Source organism: Gymnoscopelus braueri, assembly GCF_963280865.1.
Source record: "Gymnoscopelus braueri genome assembly, chromosome: 12".
Taxonomy (NCBI): Eukaryota; Metazoa; Chordata; class Actinopteri; order Myctophiformes; family Myctophidae; genus Gymnoscopelus; species Gymnoscopelus braueri.
This window is the reverse complement of record NC_137614.1, coordinates 32,390,080-32,410,964: the sequence shown is the minus strand read 5'-3', so window position 1 is coordinate 32,410,964 and position 20,885 is coordinate 32,390,080. Positions and strand designations below refer to the sequence as shown.

The 20,885-nt window shown below is 45.8% G+C and overlaps 1 protein-coding gene across 1 annotated transcript in view; it reads left to right on the top strand.

Moving 5' to 3' along the window:
• nphp4 (nephronophthisis 4) overlaps nucleotides 1-20,885 on the top strand; it is a 244,105-nt gene that overhangs the window by 167,776 nt on the left and 55,444 nt on the right. The window contains exons 13-15 of the mRNA XM_080443698.1: nucleotides 596-747; nucleotides 6,013-6,204; nucleotides 9,566-9,753. Coding sequence (XP_080299824.1) covers nucleotides 596-747; nucleotides 6,013-6,204; nucleotides 9,566-9,753 — 532 coding nt within the window. The remainder of the gene's footprint in view (nucleotides 1-595; nucleotides 748-6,012; nucleotides 6,205-9,565; nucleotides 9,754-20,885) is intronic.

Genomic DNA, 20,885 nt, shown 5'->3' with positions numbered 1-20,885 from the left:
TTTCACTTTTTTTTATTTTTTATGTTTTTTGGGGGGTTTTATGACCTCAATTACACCCAAAAAATCTGAACTTTGAACATTCAGTGGATTTTCTGTGGTCTGGGGTTTTCTGAATAATTAGGCTGAAAAGTAATCTGAGCTTGGCCCTTCGGCAGTGAAGTCACAGGCAATTAATCCCGCCCACTCTCCTCCTCGCCCCTCCCCTATCCTTTCCTTTGGGGGGGGGGGGGGGGGGGAGCAGAGGCGATGATTGGCAGGCAAAATCCCTCAACAGCGACACCCGCAGGCAAAGATTTCTTTTTTCATTGCAGTTGAAAAGGCTTTAGAAATGTGAGAGAAAAACACCTGCCATGGATCAATGGAGTGGATTTTTTTGTTAAAACTTTTTATACACGTTTGAAGGACCATGACAAAGACGTGTGGTAAAACTGAACGTCATGAAACCTTTAAACCAGCAACACATACATGAATGCCACAAATCCTTCATCTCACAATTGATTAACACTCAAGATCTTACAGAGCATCAAGCACTATGATTTTCTAAGTGGCTGATAAACATTTTAACCACTAACTCCTACTCCTGTCTTGGCTCCAGGCCTGTCCAGCTGCCAGCAACATTGCCCACCTGGAGGTGGACCTTATGCGAGACGACGATGGGGACATGTCCATTGATGGGGACCCCATGAGCGAGCTGCCCTTCACCCCCGTCCATGCACCTGTAATAAGCCTTGGCATGCAAGTTTCCAGGTGAGCACAGTTGGGTGGGTGAGGCTCACGTATCGATCTCAGCCACGCCTTTGACACCAACATCTCGCTGTCGGGTGGAAACCTTGTATGTCCAAAACCGTTCCTTTTCAGTAAATGGAAAAAAAGAACCTGTTTTCCAAGAGCTACAATGTAGTTATGATAGTTATTACACACACAGAAATTGTGAAAATAGCCTATTGTGACAATGCGTCACGATGCGACTCGTGAGCTTGTAAATCGACTATTTTAGCTACTTTTGTGCAAAACTGAAATATGGAAATACAAGGTTTCTGCCCGACAACAACGGTTACTACATTGGTTGGTTTTCAAACTTTTTGTACCCAGGGCACACCAAAGTCAAATGTGTCAAAATGTCAAGGTACACCGGTATTCATAATGTGCAAAATAGCCTCTAATATGTTATCACGCATCACTTTGTAAACATTTATTTTCATATTTACTAATGCCACGTATAACATTTAACCCTATTTCACACTTTTTCAAACAAATAGCAAAAATAACCGAGCTTGTAGATCTGCTATTTCTGTTATTTATTTTATTTGAAAAAAAATCATTAGAGTGTAGAATGTGCCTCTGTATTGGGAAATGAGCGTACAAAGTGCTGATATAGTCAATTAAAAGTTAATTCATAACTTTTGTATAGTTTGTACCGAGCCCCGGAGTGGCCATTGAAAGAACTAACTTGTGGGAACGAGTTAACTAACTTGTGGGCAGGGCCGCACCAAGGGTAGTGCGAACTGTGCGGCCGCACAGGGCCCCACGCTTGGGGGAGCCCCAGTTCCCACAAATTAGTTAACTCGTTCCCACAAGTTAGTTAACTCGTTCCCACGAGTTAACAAAATAGTAACTTGTGGCCACGAGATAGTAATCCGTGGCCACAATTTTTTTTTTTTTCTTTCCTTAGGCCACTCCGGGGCTCCGTAAGTTTGTGTAGTATATACTGCAATAATAATGTGTGGTTGTCACAAAATACCAAGGCACACCTCGACTTGTCTCACTTGCTAGTTTTGTTAGGGGGCCGACGCATCCCGGGAGTGTTTCCTCATTCATAACTTCTGTCTCAGTTTGAACTGCGTGTGCATATTCCATGTATATTTTTCATGCATATTTCATGTTAGTGCATATTTCTCATTTCCAACACGCCATTTGATTATTCGCAAATTTGCATATAGGCGAGTCATTAAAAAGCACATTGCAACTGCCCAATCTTGCTGTATTTTTGTAACACAATTGTTAACGTATATCTGAAATACGTAGATGTAATATGAAATACTGCATGTGAAAGCTTTTTTGATTAAACAAATGTTTCAACAAATTTTGTTGCAAGGTGTTGTAGGATCTCAACAATTTCAATTTATCAAGATGGGGTCTAATAAAGGCGTGGATCTCGTACTTCATGTGGCCATTCTATGGCGTACGTCATCTATGACTTATCATTTCATATCTAGGCAAGGTTCAGCATGCACGCATGCACCTCCTACAGACAAGGTCCTGAAAGAGGCTAGCAGAAGATGTAGACATAAGGCATCTTCTGCCGTTCCTGTCGTATGAGTTTTTTGTTTTTGTTTTTATGCATCTACTTTTATGCACTGTTGGGCATGACTGCGCTATGACTGCGATATTGAAGTTACTGTAAGTTCAGAATTGTTAACGTCATCATATATACAATACACAACCATGCCCCACAATCCCAGCCCCTGAGCTCGAGCCCCCCTTTCATTACAAAATCCAAGTCAAGTATTTCAAAAAGTATAGAACATATGTGAAAGAAAAGGAGGTAATAAGGTACTAAGGTGGAGGTACTAAGGTAGCACAAGAAATGTGGCACTGATCGGTCCTGCAGTTTGCGAGATTAGCTTCGGACAGACACTCATATAGATAGCTAGCCTCTTTAAGAGCCCCGCCGTAAAAACTGCCCAGAGCCAACATCTCTTGTTCTCTTGTCTCTCCATTCCTGAGATTCCTGGAGCCGATAATGTTATTTTGACCTAAATGGTGCCCTTGACCTTTTTGCCAGACGTTAATCATCTCTTCGGGGCAGCCTACTGATCACTCCCATCACAGATAGACGGACAGACAGACAGACAGACAGACAGACAGACAGACAGACAGAAACGGTTAAATTACTGGCTTTTTTCTGACAGTCTGGCCTTTAGATCTTACAAAACAGAACACAGTTCATATTGTACAAAACATAAGGAAAGCAGGGCCATGCTGACCTATTTTGGTGTCAGTCTTTGATGAAACACATAAATCATGTATACCGTAGTATCTAACTTGGTGTTGTGTGTGTCAGTAAATCCTGGCCAACATACTGTTTAACAACTCCAACCTGGTTTTAAATGGTAAGCGATAGGTGGCTCTTAAAGGCACTCATGTTGGTTGAAAGCCACCAGTGAGTAATGTGGCTTTGAGCATGCTTTTAACATTCTCCTGATTTATCTGATCTGTTATCTCAGCCCAAAGCCTTGTACGGGCCTCCATTAGGCCACAATGCTCCACTGTGTGGCTATCTACTGGGATCGATTGGCTCACTAATTGGCAGCGTGTGCACTGGGTGCATGTAGTATGCAGTCAATAGGCAGCAGTGTTCTGCCTGAGGCCAATTTGAGGCAATATTTTTGTCAGCTGTTAAGTGCCTTTTTGAGTAATGGCCTTGTCATTGTAAACATTCTTAAGCCCAGCTGTAAACATTATCTGTCAACTTGGATATAATCACTACAACACAATACGTTCGGAATTTACATGTCGGCTAATGATAAGAGAGCAGATGAGCATAGTAACAGAGGTGGGATACCAAATGATGATGCCCTACAAAATAAAGAGAAGAAAAGAAAGAAAGAAAACAGCCACAGCATCTCACAAACAAGGGGATTCTGTCAGTTCAGACAATCTGCAGACAGTCTGACACAGAAACTGTCTCCCAATCCCCATGTTTGGATCCAGGTATGCTGGTATACAGTTCACTGGTCTGAAAAATCTCTGCCTCCTCACTTGGAGTCAAACCACACACAATTTAGACTGCTTTCAGTGTGGAATGAATGACCCACTTAATTGAGAAGAACAATGAACTTCACAGAACTTTAATTTAATTTGAGTTGTGATGCATATCTGATGGGAACTCCTTTTGAAATGAAAATGATGGCTTGAATATTAATCCATCGGGGGACTGAATTAAGATATCACTTTTGGCAAAGGGGAAGAGAGGGAAAGTGTGAAATCAATGCAGCCACGGGCTGTAGCTTGCTCGCTCGATAATGTCTCCCTCGCTTCTCGTCGCCTTAAAAAAAAAGAAGAAATCCCTAATTAGCTTGACGTAGGGCGTAGGCTTAAATCTTCCACAAGTGTGACATTTTGGGCTTGTCTGTTTACCAAGCGGACACAGTGATTATCTGCATTAGCGTCCCAATAAAAACAAACATCATCCTTCATTTTCCTCCTCCTGCACTTTGAGCCCGCCATCTGTGCCCTGCACTTGTCATGCACAAAGTATTATACGTCAGCATGGGAAGTATAACGTCGCTGTCGGGCAGAAACCTTGTATCTCCATATGTCATCTTTTTGAGTTTATTTGATAAATTAATGTATTTTCGTCTAATGATTGTTGACAAAAGTAGCAAAAATAGCCGAACTACAAGCTATCTATGCATCACAATGCGTCACATTGTCAGCTTGTGGGTTTTATAAATATTTAACCAATGAAAAGTATTAAAAAGAGCTTGTGACTCACTAAATAGTAACTATATTGGATCCACTGGAACACAGGTTTTCCTGGAAAGTAATGGTTTTGTACATACAAGGTTTCCACCCGACAGCGACGATAAGTTATGACTGTTGCCATGGTTTCGGAGAAACAGGTGGCCACTGTGATTAGAGATAACTGCCAATTATAGCTACAAAATCCCTAGGGAACAATTTGGCACCCGTCGTCCTCTTCCCCATAAGCATTCTCTCTGCGACAGTTTGACAGATATTGCTGACATCCGTGCGTTCTCCCCTAACCTAACTGCTTCGCCGGATTTTGGGAAGTCCACCTGCGACGTGAAACAGTAATCTACCGGCATGAGGCAAAGAGAATCAAACCGACATTCTTCAGAATGTATATACCCATTCTTGTCTTGCCTGGGTGGGAAATCATTCCAATTACACCTACTTATAGGCCTAAAATGCTTGGGGGTTGCAATAGCTCGGTGCAGCATGGACACTAACCGTGTTACCGATCGCAGCCCCTTCCTGCTTGGAGTGCTGGTGTACAAAAATAACGTTCGCTCAAGTCTTTTTAGTTTAGTTAGTTTGTAACAAAAGAGCAGTGTGTGCTCTTGCTCTCTCAGTGGTTTCCAAACGGTGTGCCGAGGCACGCTGGTGTGCCGTGAGACCGGGTGTGCCTTGGGATTTTGTCACAACCACACATTATTATTGCAATATATCCATTGTGAAGACTGAACCAAACCAACACTCGGAGACAGTATATGCGAAGGCCTCACAGGGCGTTTTATTCAGGAAGTATGGCACGTCCACAGGGGGGAAACCCCTGGTGCCGTTTGTTTATACGTTTCAAATCATAAATCAAATAAAGCAAACTTTTACCGCTTCGGGGCTCAGTGTCATTAAACGTCCATGCGTATTCCCCTCACACGCTCTGCGTGCGTTTCCAGTCCATGAACGGTCCTTTAATACATCGGGTCCTAGGTTGCCTATAACAGAAACATATAACCATTAGACTCCGAGTTACATAACACCAGGTAATGAGGAGGAGAATAAGTGGGGGTTCGCTTACCGCCTGTGCACCTGTCTGGTCAGCGTGGAGAGTCAGGCCATACTGAGGCCGAGACGGTGCTTTTGGTTTGTCTGTGCGCTCCCCAGCTGCCCCACTGACTCTCCCCGCTGAGGTGCTTACCTGGCAGGCGGTTGCCTAGCAACACCCCACACCATCTACACAAAAAGTGTTTTTTTATTTACTATATTTGTAATTTGGGCACACTCATTTCTGAATCTAAGGGCAAATTATATACCCTAAAAATATATATATTTTAACCACTTTCAACGAGTGTCTGTATTTTGGCATGAAATTGAAAATGTATTTATTTTTCCACACATTTTCACTAATAGTGGCTATTTTAGCTATGTAGGCCTATACAGGTGTGCCCTGAGAGTTTGACTTGCCCATTGTGTGCCTCAGGCACAAAAAGTGAGAAAACCACTGCTCTGACTGAATGCTCTTGTTTTTTCCCGATTCCCTTACAGTTCCTGCTCAGCCAGTTCCCGGAGCTCCCTGGCCCACCTGTACTCCGCCGGCTTCCCAGACATCTTGGACTATAATGGGCAGGTGGCAGAGGTCCTGGACCCCACAGAGCCCACGCACTTCGACCCACAGCGCGAAGAAGCAGACCCCCTGCAAGGCAATCTGCTGGTCTTCCAGTTTCTGGCATTTTCCAGGTGAGCTCACGGGGGCCGGGTTCATATCAGGCTTCCACGCAGCGCGCAGTGTTGTCACCTGCCTTCGGTTCATATTGATTTGGAGCAGCAGCTCACCGGCCTGACAATTTGTTGAAGCATGTTGTTTAGAGCTCGGTATGGATCTAGCTTGTGTGTACGAGAGAGGAAACGAAATGCCAAGTTATGTATTCACAAGGTATCAAAGCGAAGGCGTTCATTGGTGGGGTTAGAAAAGTCAGAATGGTGGGTGTTAATGTATGCAACAAATGGAGACTGCATAGTCTCCAGTCGCCAAGACTCTATATCAAGAAAGCTGTCTTTGTCTGCAGAAATAAGGAGTCTGGGATTTGTCTGCACTTTTCCCCGACATCTCACTTTTGAGCCTAGGTGACAGGCCTTTCGTAGCCATGTGTGGGCATAGATAGATGCTTGCCGCACTTTAGGTTTGACAGCCAAGGACGCCGCCCCGCCCTGCGCTTTGTCTGACACACGACCGAGACACTGGTGCACTTGTGCGACGAATGGAGTCCCGCCAATCATCCCCTCCACTTCCATATCAGGCGCACCCGCGAATACAATCCACCTCGCACTCAACAGTTGCTGTCCTGTCAACGGCGCATCACAGAGATCTCCGGAGCCGAGATCCCCTCTGTCAGAGGCTGACACTGGAGGGGCCAAGCTGAATGGATGGATACAGACACGCCCTCTTTGTGTCCTTCTATCTCGTCATAATCTCTGTCAGCCACACGATAAAGCCCACGTTTGTCATGTCCATCACAGGCTCAACGTAACTCGGCCCCATACTGTAAGTTTCCAAACTGCCTTCGCTTTCCCCTTCGCCTACGCACTTTTTCATGCAGGAAAAGACAGATTAAGCAAACCGGTAAGGATAGTCTACATTCAGGATAGGCCCCCATTGTTAAACTTTTCAACAGCATTTAACAATACAATTTTTTTGTAACCATGGTCATTGAATTTACGGAACAGAACAAACGTTTTCTGTATATCCAAGCATCCTGCACGTAGAAATATTATGCAGGCTAATAAGGCAGCCTTATTTATTTCCCTGTACAATTTGCACATGTTTTCATTCACAGTGCTACTGCTACTGTACATTCACTGTAGGCTTGCACCCTAGGGTGCAAGACAATGATCTGGCTTTTATTTGACAACAGGCGTCATGCTGGAGGCTGTATGAAGGCCTCTTCTTGACAGCTTTGTCTTGTCATTTGCAGCACCTGTCATCGCATTTCGCAAGGTCCTCACGTTCGCTCACTGGTTCTCTCGAGGGCCGCAATAAAGCAACCTCAAGCCGTACGCTACTTAGCAAACGGTGGGTGGTGAGAGGGAAGTGGGCTTCGCTGAGGGCTGGGTGGAGGGGGTTTGGTGGGATGCTTCTTTGTGGGTATATTACTTCATAAATAAGATGAATAGGCATCCGGGGCTGCGGAGGCGTGCAGCAGCTCCCATGGCGGGCAGGAGACTCCCGGAACGACGGTGTAATTTCTGCCGTAATTATCAATCTTGTCTGTGTATAGAATGAATATTAATGCAGGCTTCTCCGTGAAGATTGAGCACAGGAGCCATTTTGAACCCTAGAATATCAAGAGGGCGTGATTGACTGTGAGGTCATACTCTGTTCTTATTAGATTCCACTCTGAAGTCTCTCTCTCTCTGATTGGTCGATCCATGCTCGCAGGGGGCATGCAGAGTGGTTCCCTCAAATGCCTATTCCTCTCTGCTCCTTATCTAATACGCAATGATTGATTGCTAATCTACTCTTTCGAAGGAACGAAGAAAAAAGCAATCCTTTCCGTCTCTAATCTTACTCGGCTGCTAATTTATTCTGTCGAGGGGCGGCTGGATTGTTGGCAATTTTTCTTTTCTTTTTTTTGTGGACCACCCAGAGTTTGAAGTGAGTGTATTTGTGTGTGTGAAATCGCACTCAGAGGGTGGTGTTGGATGGAGGCAGAATAGACAACGCTGGGAGGTTCTTTTTAATGACAAACGCATTCTTCTCTCTCAATAGGAGTCCCGTTCACCAAGGAACACATTGATTCCCAAAAGTGTGAAAAGGACATTTAGCATACAAGTATACCACTTTGACTGCTGGATGCAGTGGGATTTTGGTTCTCTGCAGATGTAATAACTGATTTCGACATGGCTCTCGGTTTTTAATGCGATGCCAAGTCATCCGCTCATCATGAATCATAGGTGGAGCGCTGAGCAGGCGCCTTTTCAATCAGCCGCATGATGGACGGTCATCTTTAAGAAGTGATTCTAGCCACTAAATCCTATAGCGCTCATTTTAATTATTGGTTTTGGGCTTTTATGTAGCTGTAAAACTGACTGATGGGGCATCTATGTGGATTGTGTGGGGAATAAATATTAGATTTTTTTTAGTTTTCCGGAATTGCCATTGCTGAGTCGTTGAGTGTGGTGTGATTTACTCCTACTCATGTTAAAACATTTTCAACCAGTCGTTTTCAAATCATAAAAATGTGCCACTCAACACTTCACATACATTTTGTGCTGAGAATATCACACTTACAGTAGCAGAGCAATATTAACACATTCCATGCCAGAGGTTAATCTCATAATGTACTCACCAGTGCCAACGTTTTATTGTTGTTTTTTTTTTTTGTTTCACGTCGCCATAGACCTTGTTAAAATCCTTAAGATTGAGCTCTGCACTGTTTGTAAACATCGCCCAGATCTCCCTGCGTCTACCAGAAAAAAACACGTGTCAAACGGAGCTCCATGGTTGTAGTTAGAGCGGTTTACGTTAAACAGTGATATGCGAGGAGAAAAAACTACAAGGAGAAAATTGAGTTTCAGTTTCGTCATTAGAACGAGGGCCGACGGGATCGGCAAAACCGGATCCCAAATAATTCTGTTTCCGGTGGTCGAACCGGAAATGGATCAAAAAATTCAGAAAGTGCACCTGGGGTGAAATCAACGTGAACCGGCGGTTCGCGTAGATCTACGCGATTGGCACGTGGCGGCTTTAAATAGGTTCGCGTAGATCTACGCGATTGGCACTCAATGTGTTAATGCACATCAGAATAAATCACACATAACGGCCTGGATCATCACACATGTGATCAAAGGCTTGTTAGGAGTCCTGTTAGAGGTTTTGTAACGTGTGGGAAAAGGAAGACGGCAAAAGCATCACCCTCATGCTTAATTAATACTCAGCTGTACGATGGGGGCACTCGCCAAAAATAGCAGATCCGGAATTTCGTCTATTTTCGGCTCGAGACACCATCATACAACAGCATAAATTAGGCTTCTGAATGCGTTTAGTAGGAAACTGCGTGTTCGTTACTCTGTGATTAATAATTGACCTAACTTTTGACAGGATAGGGATGCCTTGTGCCCGTGCTGATTGGCCCGACAGCGTCTACTTCACGTTCCAGTTCTACCGCTTCCTGCCTGTGACGACCCAGCAACTCAAACTACTGAGCGCAGACAAGGCTCAGCAGAATGCCAGCCAGCCACTGCCCTGTGTCCTGGCCTCCCTCAACAAGGACGACACCCTCAACTCCGGTAAGGGTCGACTGCCGAGGATGATAGATAGTGCTCACCTCTCCGCTGACGTGCTGAAAGAGTTCTGGCATAAGACAACAGTCATATATCACCCTGCCACAAGCTAAATATAGACGCCGCTTCAGATTGTCCTCACTCTGCCTCTGAGCACTTTGAGCATATCTATCTATCTATTTGTCTGTCTATCCGTCTCTCCGTCTCTCTGTCTGTCTACAGTATGTATACATATCATATGAATACATAGTATGCTCGACCAGTTACTGCTACTGCTGCAATTACAAACACTACTATTACTTGTGTCTGTCTGTCTGTCTGTCTGTCTGTCTGTCTGTCTGTCTGTCTGTCTGTCTGTCTGTGAAGAAATTATTAAGGGTCAAAATCAAGAATGGATGGGTGATATATGATATATGACTAGCCTGATTATCAGACTGAAGCTGATGACTAGCCTGACTAGCCTGATTATCAGAGAGGCAGTCCACTCAGTGAGTGGGCAGGGTCTATGGTCTGGAGCCAGGCTAATATGACATTTTTGTCATATTTTATGAGAAACTCTTGCATGAGAGTTTTCACTTGGGACATGAGCATTTGAGCCTCAAGCCACAAAGTGCTTTCCAATCGGGACAGATGACCAAACAAAACATGACAACATAATAAATCATAATCCACAACAGCAAGACAGAGACACATGAATCACAATAAAATAAAGGTAGTAAAATTAAAAAGGTAAGAGAAACTGAATATATCAAAGATTGGACAGATTGAAACACTGTGAAAAATAAATAAATATTAAATTAAATCCATTGAGTGGAGTTGACAAACAACAATCATGGAAATGCATGATTTAATTCATTGTTGCTCATTTCACAATTTCTCCACAGCAAATGGTCTTTTGCATTAGAAAAAACTGGTACAGCAATTGCCAAGAAGACATGCAGCCAACTCTTGTGGTCGATGGGTTCTTCTTCCATGTTAACGTTTTGCATAATCTGTGCCAAGCTGCGATGCTCATCGTCTCCGCTGCGTTGTGAGGCGCGGAGGCAGTTCTCTTTCCATTAGCGGGCTGGCGCCTGATAGATGTCAAGTCTATTCATGTCGCGGCTAATGAAACGGAAGAGATATTACAGCTTCTGACAGAGCGTGATATTGAACGCACATTGCCCCCCCCAACACACACACTCACACAACCTATGATCCACAGATCTACGCCTATCCACTTTTTGCATGCCCCTTGCAGATGCACGCTCCTGACGATTGTCTCAGTTTATCTGTCTCTGTCTCTCTCTGTCTCAGTCTCTCTCTCGCTTGCTCACTTCATATATACATAATAATATATTTTTATTCAAATTTAAGTCATACGATTATTGTGCTTGTTCAACCACTTTCAAACTGGCTTCCCTATTTTGGGCTGTCCATTATTCTAAAATATTTGTAACATTAAAAAAGAATATAAAATAATACATATATTTTATAGAGCAGGTTCATCTTGCACAAATACATTAGTAAACTACATTACCATTTGCGTATTGTGCGCATGCTGCGTGCATAATGGTTTCTCAATAATCCGTTGCGCTTGAACACATTTTCTAATCAAAAGGCACTGCACAAAAATGGGCACTAAAGATTAATCCTTCATAACGTGGCTCATCTGACCTGTTCAGGCAATAAATTATCGGCTACTCACAGGTTATATTGTAATAGGCAGTCATGGGTGCCGACGGCACTGTGTCGTCGGTGTCTGGCTGGGAAGCTTTGGTAAAGTTGTGCATTTGTGGGAATCTTGTAGTCTCCTCATAGAGCTTTTGAGTTCAAGTGATTAACGTAGCGTTTCACCTGGTCCTTAGGCATCAGTGTTGGATGTTTCAGCTTCAAATGCGTGTGAATTGTTGTTAATTTGTGGTAGGACAACTTGGCAACTTTACTCACAAGTGCCCTCTCGTTTGAAAGTGTCCGTGACATATTTTAACTCGTAATGATACAACTTGTTTTATTTCAAATATTCACTCGATGTCTCGCTATGGGAGAGCGCCCTCTGGCGTGATCACAGAAGCATTACCTTATAAACTCCAGACAAACCTTTGGCTGGATTCTGACCTCCCTCTGACTGGAGGGCCCGCCCTCCATCCTATATAAGTCAGGGGAGAGTCATTTTCCGTAATTCAGTTTTTCTTCTCGTTCGATCGAGGAAGCACCTTCTCAGTCCACCTTATGGAGTCGGCACGGCGAAAGTCTCATCAGGACAGGATAATATCTTGGACCGCGAGACGCTGCTGACGGTAGGTGTTGACTTTCTTTACAAAACCTGTGACAATATCGCACGGTTCTTCCTAGAGGAACTTAACATGTTCCCTAGTTTTTCTAGCTTAAATTGCTAACGTGTAGTATAGTCTGCTACTTCTCAGTCTAGTAGCCGTGAGCCAGGGGATGAGCCTAATAAGCTCTCCTCAGCCCCACGGGCTGCTAGCCACAGTTAGCCCCGAGCTAGCTAGGAGAAAAACAAACACGCCAGCATAGTCTGCTCGGCCCCGTGTTTTGTTTTTCCCTCCTCCCCGTTCCGTTCTTCAAGCTTAAAACGCTTAACGTGAACATTGTCCCCGCAGCTCCGAAGAGCCGGACCGGGTCCAACAGAGCCCCGGTCCCGCAGAAAGAGTGCGAGACGCCACCGACTAGCATCATATACTACCAGCTAGCGTAGCGCGTCGTCACCGGGAGCTTAACAAGCTCCCACTAGCGACACTGCTTGCAGGCTATCATGCTAACACAGAGTAAACACGACATCTTAACATCGTGTTTTTCTCCAGGGTGACTTCTTACCCACGAGCTAACACCGAGTAAACACACCAGCGTCGTCCGCTCTTAGTGTGCTTTCTCCGGGTCAGCGCTGCACGCCACCAACTAGCATCATAGGATGCCAGCTAGTTTTTAGCATGTTGTCACCGGTGAGTTTAATAAACTCCCACTAACAACACGTTTGGCAGGCTACAGCAAACACGACAGCATCTCTGCTTTACATCGTGGTTTTCTCCGAGGTGATTCTTAGCCAAGAGCTAAAACACTGAACAAACACACCAGCGTTTACACTCTTAGTGTGTTTTTTCTCTGGGACAGCCCTGGACGCCACCAACTAGCATAATACGCTACCAGCTAGCTTAGTGCGTTGCCATCGGTGAGCTTAACAAGCTCCCACTAGCAACACGTTACACACTACGTGCTGACACAGAGTAAACACGACAGCATAACCTGCTTCACATCGTGTTTTCTCTCCGAGGTGGTTTTTAGCCACGATCTAAACACCGGGCAAACACACCAGCGTCGTCCGCTCCTACTGTGTTCTTTCAGAGACAGCCCTGCACGCCACCAACTAGCATAATATGCTACCAGCTTGCTTAGCACGTTGCCATCGGTAAGCTTAGAGCTCCCACTAGCAACACGTTTTGCACACTGCGTGCTATCACCGAGTAAAACACGACAGCATCACTGCTCCACATCGTGTTTTTCTCTCTGAGGTGGCCTCTTAGCCATGAGCTAAAACCGAGCAAACACACCAGCGTCTTCCGCTCTTAGTGCTTTTCTTTGGGACAGCTCTGCAAGCCACCAGCTAGCATCATAAACTACCAGCTGGGCAGGCTACAGTTAGCTACACGCTAACACCGACATCGTGTTGTTTCTCTGGGACAATAAAAGCTTAGCAAGTTTTTCTCCCATACACGACTCCCCTGTTTTACAGACCTTGCCACAAACAGGCTCCACGCGTGTTGTGAACAATGACCGCTGCAGCCCAGCAACGAAGGGACCCCTGTCCCTCGAAAGAGTGTGGGGTCTGCGGGAATAGAATGCCGGGTCACGACGGACACAACTCATGTGTTATTTGCCTGGGACCGACCCACGCAGCCCGAGGGCCGTGTGAGGAAGGTCCGTTCCGCATAGCATGCGGACTGACTGAACCTAGGTTCGTCAGAAAAGGGCCATACATTTCCAAATGTTTGACCCGGCCATAGAAGAGTCCACGTCCACCGGGGCGGAGGGGGACGAACCCCCCCAAACCCCGCGAGGCGTCCCTTCTACACCAAGTTAGGAAGAGGACACGGACGAGGCCCAACTACTCCAGGGTACAGATTATGTCCCCTATAACCAGGTCATTGAGCAGGCGATTGGCCAGTAAAACGAGCCTCTCCCCACGACTCATACTCGACCTCGAGTTACCAGCGGCGTAGCCTATGGCCACAGCCGCAGCCAGTATGGGAGAACGGTTTAATGCCTACTCCCGTTGACAACCAGCACTGGGACAACAGTTGACGTGTCCTGGGCTGAGCCCTACTCTTCCCGCTACCCGTGGAAGAAGGGGTTGCCACACACCTCACGTCAGAAGCCACGGCTCTGACACGAGAGCCTAACTCCATTGCGAAGCACGCGTCGCCTAAACGGCAGGCGCTCCTGCTTGCAACCTACAGGGCACCCTAGCCAGCCAGAGGCAGGCCTCGGGTAGCTACTCTACAAGAGCGAAATAAAGAAAGGAGAGGGACATGGCTGGGACTATGTCAGGAGGAGACGGTGGACACCGCCTCCCCCTCTCTCTCTGGTGGTCCTAGAGTTCTGGTGACCGGGCGGGGCGGGGTGAACGCGCTCCACCACCCGATGGAAGGGAGAATGACTTTACACACTATACATTATGTGGATAATGTTGTGTGAATGTAAACATGGGTTACGACTGTAACCCTGGTTCGCTGATACTATGACCGAGATGTCTCCTTTGGCAAGACATCGGAGTGGTTATTAGAAATTGAACCCTCTCTACCTGTTTCTCCAATAAAATTTCAAACCGTTACAACCTTTCAGGGGCACGGCAAAAAGAAATGAAACGGGACAAAACCGGAACATAAGGGACACGAGCTCGCTACCACAGAGGTCTCACGGACACTTCATGGTAGCGGGGCGGATGCTCGCCATGGGGAGAGGACTATTACGCCCTGTCCCCAAGGGAACGGCTCACGGTCGACTCTGTTCAACCACTATACGGCGCCACGGCACCACAATCGAGCTTAACCAGTGTTGTAGGAACCCCACTGTATGATATTGGAATGGATAAGGTGCGACACACCACAGTGGGTGCTGCACTCTATATCCAGGGGATATATACTACAGTTCGCCTCGAGACCTCCCCATGCTAGTGAAAGCTATTTTCTCTTAAGCAGGGGACAGGCGGGCGACTTTCTACAGGAAGACAATTCTCCCTGTTAGGAAAACGAACTGTACAAGAAATACCCAGAGACCAAGCGAACAGCGGGCTCTACTCGTGCTATTCCCTGGTCAAAAAGAAGGGGGGGGGCTGCGTCCGATACTGGACCTAAGAGCCCTCAATCAGTATCTAAAGGTGTTCAAATTCAGGATGTTATCAAATCCGTCTCTCCTCCGCATGGTGCGTCAGAGAGACTGGTTCACATTGATAGACCTAAAAGACGCCTACTTTCATACTCCTTTTACCCACCACACAGACATTTCTGCGGTTAGGGTTCTGAGGTTGAAATTACGAATACACGGTGCTACCGTTTGTAACGTCCTCAGCCCCAGAGTATTCGTCGAATTCACGCAGGTTGCGATTGGCCCTCTGAGAAGAGAAGGCACTCGCATAGCGTCTTACATAGACGATGGGCTGCTACAAGCCGACTCAAGAATCGGCGGCAAGGCAGCATACTCAGAAAGTGGTGTCTCACCTACTGAAATCGGGTTTTCAGGGTCAACTGCGTGTTGGTGCCTGCACAGACGGCGAATTTTATAGGCAGAACTCTGAAGTCGCTATCGTTCAGAGCCAGCCCGCCACCGAAAAGGATCAGTCCTTTCTGTCCTGCCTAGCGCAATTTTGCATGGGCCGGAGGGTCTCCTTCAAAATGTGCATGAGAATGTCAGGTCTGATGGCCTCAGCCGTATCGCTAATACGATTAGGCAGTTGCTGTCGTGTGTTGGTCACAGAGGAATGTGTGACAGTGCTGTGTCGCTGGAGGAATCTGTGATTCCTTTCAGACGAATGGTCTCTGCACCCGGAGATACCAGGACAGATCTGGGATCGTTTGATCGCCTCCAGGTTATTTTTTTGCCTCACTGGAAGACACGGGATGTCCGTTGTTCTTCTCAGTGGAGGGTGCGGTGCCTCTGGGTCGAGATGCACTAGTGCACGACTGGCTCTTCTTATGCTTTCCTCCGCTGTCCCTGTTAGCTCCCACACTCATGAGAGTGAGGGACCAGGGGCTGATGGTGATACTGGTGGCCCCATAATGGGGTCACTGGGTGTCAGTCGAACCTCTCCTGTACGATTGCTCGTGGCTGCTTCCGTTACGCAGAAACATCCTAACGCTAGCAGGGGGCGAGATATTTTGTCCCTGGCCAGAACATCTGACTCTCTGGGCTCAGCCCATGAGGGGACAAATCTGAGTACTGAGGGGTTACCCCAGAACGGTTTGAGATAAGGTGCGAGAAGTCTCGCACTGCGCCGTTCCAAGCCCATGTCCATTAAGTCCTTTTCTACAGGACTTAATAGATAAGGGTAGAGCCTTTTCCACGATAAAAGTCTACTTGGCGGCTATCTCAGCCTGCCGTATTTGCTTGAGGCCGAGACGGTGGGTCAGCACCGCCTGATTTGTCGGTTCATGGAAGGGACCGGACGTCTCTTCCCGAGTCAAAGTCCCCGGTGTCATCCTGGGATTTGAGCCTGGTGTTGGACTCCTTATCTCGGTCACTTTTCGAGCCTCTAAGTCAAATTGACAGAACAACTGTCAATCGAGACTGCGTTACTGATGGCTTCAGTGACTACTGTAGGGCTCAGTAATCTTCTTGCACTGACAGTACACGAGGAGTGTACACAGTTCAAGGAAGGGGCTACAAGGGTGATTGTCAGACCCAGACCTGGGTGTGTACCAAAGAACCCTTGGTACCAAGTGTCCTTGTGACCTTGGATGCGTTTCACCCGCCTCTTTTCGCCTCATAGGAGGATGAAAGGTTACATTGCCTTTGTCCGGTTCAGGCTTTGGAAATGTGCATTGGCAGATCTATGGCTTTGAGAAAGTCAGATCAGCTATTTGTGTCATGGGCTCCACGGATGGTGGGCAAGCCCATTGCGTAACAGACACTTTCCCACTGGATTGTGGAGGCTATTCAGTTAGCCTATTCCAGTGGTGGGATGCTGCCCCAGTGGGACTGAGGGCACATTCTACAAGGGAAATAGCGACATCATGGGCCCTCTTCGGGGGGGGTCTCCATTTGTGTCTGCAGTGTGGCATGTTGGGCTTAGGCCTTGACATGTGCCAGGTTCTACAGTTTGGACGTAACTGCAGCTCCTGTGGCGCATACGGTCCATAGTGTAGCCTCCAGACGGGGGTCAGGCCCCTAGGCTGGTTATTCTGGACTTCGAGATAACAATCAGGGAGTTTACTATATCTCCCATAGCGAGACATCGAGTGAATATTTGAAATAAAACTATAGGTTACTGGACGTAACCCCGGTTTTATGATAATATGAGCGAGATGTCTCGAAAGACACCCTTCTTGTTTACGAACGAGAAGAAAAATGTTATCTTGAATTACGGAAAATGACTCTCCCCTGACTTATATAGGATGGAGGGCGGGCCCTCCAGTCAGAGGGAGGTCAGAATCCAGCCAAAGGTTTGTCTGGAGTTTATAAGGTAATGCTTCTGTGATCACGCCAGAGGGCGCTCTCCCATAGCGAGACATCTCGCTCATATTATCATAAAACCGGGGTTACGTCCAGTAACCTATAGTTTTAACCTTTGACTGTTCAATCAATACATAACTTTATTACCGGACCGGCGTTATGCGGCTACCATTTCGACTGCCAAGAGCCGACAACTTCACAAAACCCAGACAACTCTCTTCTTCTGGTCTTACCTTCACAATAAAGTGTCTCCCATTTACCTCCCAAAGCCCTTGGCGTTTTCCTACCTTGATTTGATGTTGTTAAGTCATTATGAGAGGGGTCCCAGACCCCCTGTCCATAACAAGCTAAGTTCTCCATTTCGCGGACCCCCCAAACCGCAGCTCAGAACGTCCGTCTTTAGATCTAGGCTAAATCCACTTAAAATCGTTTTTTTCTTGTATATATTTGTAGTATGTGGTCCGTCTGCTGTGACTGCTAAGCTATTGCTACACGGGTGCCGCCATTGTTGTTTACAGATCAGTTTTACTGAAATCACGTTCGAAGTCTCGTCTCGTGATATTTCCGCCCGCCATTCTGGAGCCTGGAGAGCGGAAGTATCGCGAGACGAGACTTCGAACTGTAAACAACAATGGCGGCGCCCGTGTGTTTGTGGGAGCTAGAGAGAGCTTGCAAATCAGATGATTTTAAATGTTCCTGGTTTGCGGTGATAATTATTATAACTAGTCCATACCCGTGGGGGGATATGCGCACATGATCTGGCAACCCGGGAGCCATTCATCCCATAGCTCGCAGGGCCATCCCACAGCTGGGCAGCCGTAACCATGGTGACAGTTGGGGAAAGCGAAAAACGGGCTTCGCTGTTCCGTGCACATGGTAATGGTCAATGGCTGTGTGCAAATTCAGATCAATTGCTCCAGCCACTGAGGAGAACCGGGCAGAACAGATTTTGGGCTCACCACTACAGAGCTTTTTGGGCTCACCACTGCAGAGCTTTTTGGGCTCACCACTACAGAGCTTTTTGGGCTCACCACTGCAGAGCTTTCTATAATTATAGGAGGATGAACTGCAATGGGATCAAACTAAACATATCCACTATAGTCTCTGCACATTATTGTACTGTATGTTGTCCTCTTTGCCTTCTGGTCTCTCTTCTTCTCCAGAAAAAATAATAGGTAACCCCTGTTCTCACAATACGCTTCGAAATTCAAACAGCTTTTCTTGCGAAAGTACCACAGGTGTTTGTACAGACCTGGATCCTCCGGGCACACTGAACAAAGAATTTAAAGGCACAATGTGCCGTATGTATACGCTAGTGCCTACTGTATAATATATGTTATTTCCTGCATGACGTGACCTGTCAAAGGACCTTTGACACTGGAGGGGATGTCTTTGAAGAGCCCCCCCATGTGATGGCTGTGCTGTGCTTTAATGTGCACCAGCTGCAGAAGTTTGCGTATGAATGATGCAAGTGTTGTGTAGGATCATTGATCCACTCGCCGCTTACTGTGTTCATGCAGAATGCATCAGTCCTCGGAGGCTAGCCCACCATGCCTGCGCCCTGTGAAGTGCAGGCTACTTTAGCATGCTGCTGGTGCACTTGTGTCTGTGTTGTGCATGTGTAATATTTTAGTGAGCGCAGAAATGATTCCTATACATGGAATAGAGGGTCCTATAAACCGGGGGCGTTTTTCTTGTGCAATGAATTCGCCTGAATTAATTGCACAAACGTGACACAAACAACGTTTGTGTCACATACATCCACACAGAACGTGAATAGTACACAGCGATAAATGAAGCAATTATTCGGAACGAGGTTGATACTCACTGGCGATTTTTGTAGACCTTAAGGCTGTGCAAAATCATTATTACTGAGCAACAGACGGTATTGCTGATTAGTTTGATGCTAAACTAAAATATATTTTTTATTATGATGTTAATGGAAATAATTGTATTTAAATCAATTTGCTCAACAGTGTGTTAAATGGTTTACGATTCCACGTTCCTTCCGTATTAGTATAGTATTTCAGAAATACTATACTGATATAGAATTACACAGTAATTACTCAGTATACTGTACATAAGGCAGGCAGCCAGAAAGCCCAAAAGGAACATTATCTCCCTAAAGAGAGAAACGTCATTGTGTAGAAAATGAAGCCAGAAAGCCCAAAAGGAACAGTAGCTCCCAAAAGAGATAAATGTGATTGTGTAAAAAAAAAAACGGGAAAAAAGTGTTATCTACAGTAGTATAAATTATCTGCATGAGTTAACACATGTTAAACATGACATCCCAAGTTCAATTTACATCAGTGCATGTGAGCACAGTATAATCCTCAGTGTTATCCCTCTGTAACTCTGAGAGTGTACCAATGTAACCAAATGAACCCGTAAGTGTCCATTTGGTTACATTTTGCACACTCTCAGAGTTAAATGAACTCTCAGGATTGTACTGTGTTGCTTCTCCGAGGCAGTGGCTGGATGCCGTCCTCGTGTGTCTTCATGCACCCTGCGTACTTCACACCATGGTCCCCTGCTGCTCTGTGTGTACAACTGTGAAATGTCTGTCCATGTAAACGTCTGCTGCTATACCTGTCAGGGAACCCCAAACAGATGCACATTAGCAATCCCAGTCCAATCCCAGTTTGAAGGTATGCCGTAATTACATGTTTAGCCATGATTTACATAATCACACAACAACACTATCGTTGAACGAGAGGCGACAACGGACAGAGTGAATATTATGATGTTCTCATACTTTTGGCGCTAACGTCTGGGAAATCATGTATTTGTGAAATTAAAACATCTTGCTCTGGGAAAAGCAGGAATCCCCTCAAGCAGACCTGGGGGCACATTCATTAACTGCTTTTGGGAGCTTCTGAGTGTCTTAGGACCGTTTATCCAGACCTTCACTCTTGTAAAACGACTGGTATATTCCACTGGGGGCTTCATTACCAAAAGTGGTGTGAATATAATATTCTATTGATTGTGCGGAACAAATGTTTTCGTAGATAATTGACACCTTTACCCTGAAAATTAGAAAATACAGTGTGTTTTGGACGGCTGTGCATGTCTTTCATATTCCTGATTAGATTTTGAGAATAATTATACTTATATATATATATAAATAATAACATTAATGAGTGTCTTTGGGGTGTCATGGTGGATTCTTGGGCAGATCTGCAGCGCTTTCGATCTTCTGCTGTGCGAAGAAGTGCGGAGGTATGTCTTGTAACATGACCATACCAAGTCGGTTTGCAACGTTTGACTATTGAGAGTAGAGTCTCCTGTTCTCCAGCACGGGTGTTAACTAACTGTCTCACATACTCAGTTGTCCGGTGTTCTATATATTAGCGGAGCAGATAAGTGCTACGATCTTTCAATTTATGATACAAGCGTGAAAATTGGCGTGAGCAGTCTCCATGGGTCACTTGACAAGAAAATTGTCTGAGCCATTTGTAATTTCAAGATGGCGG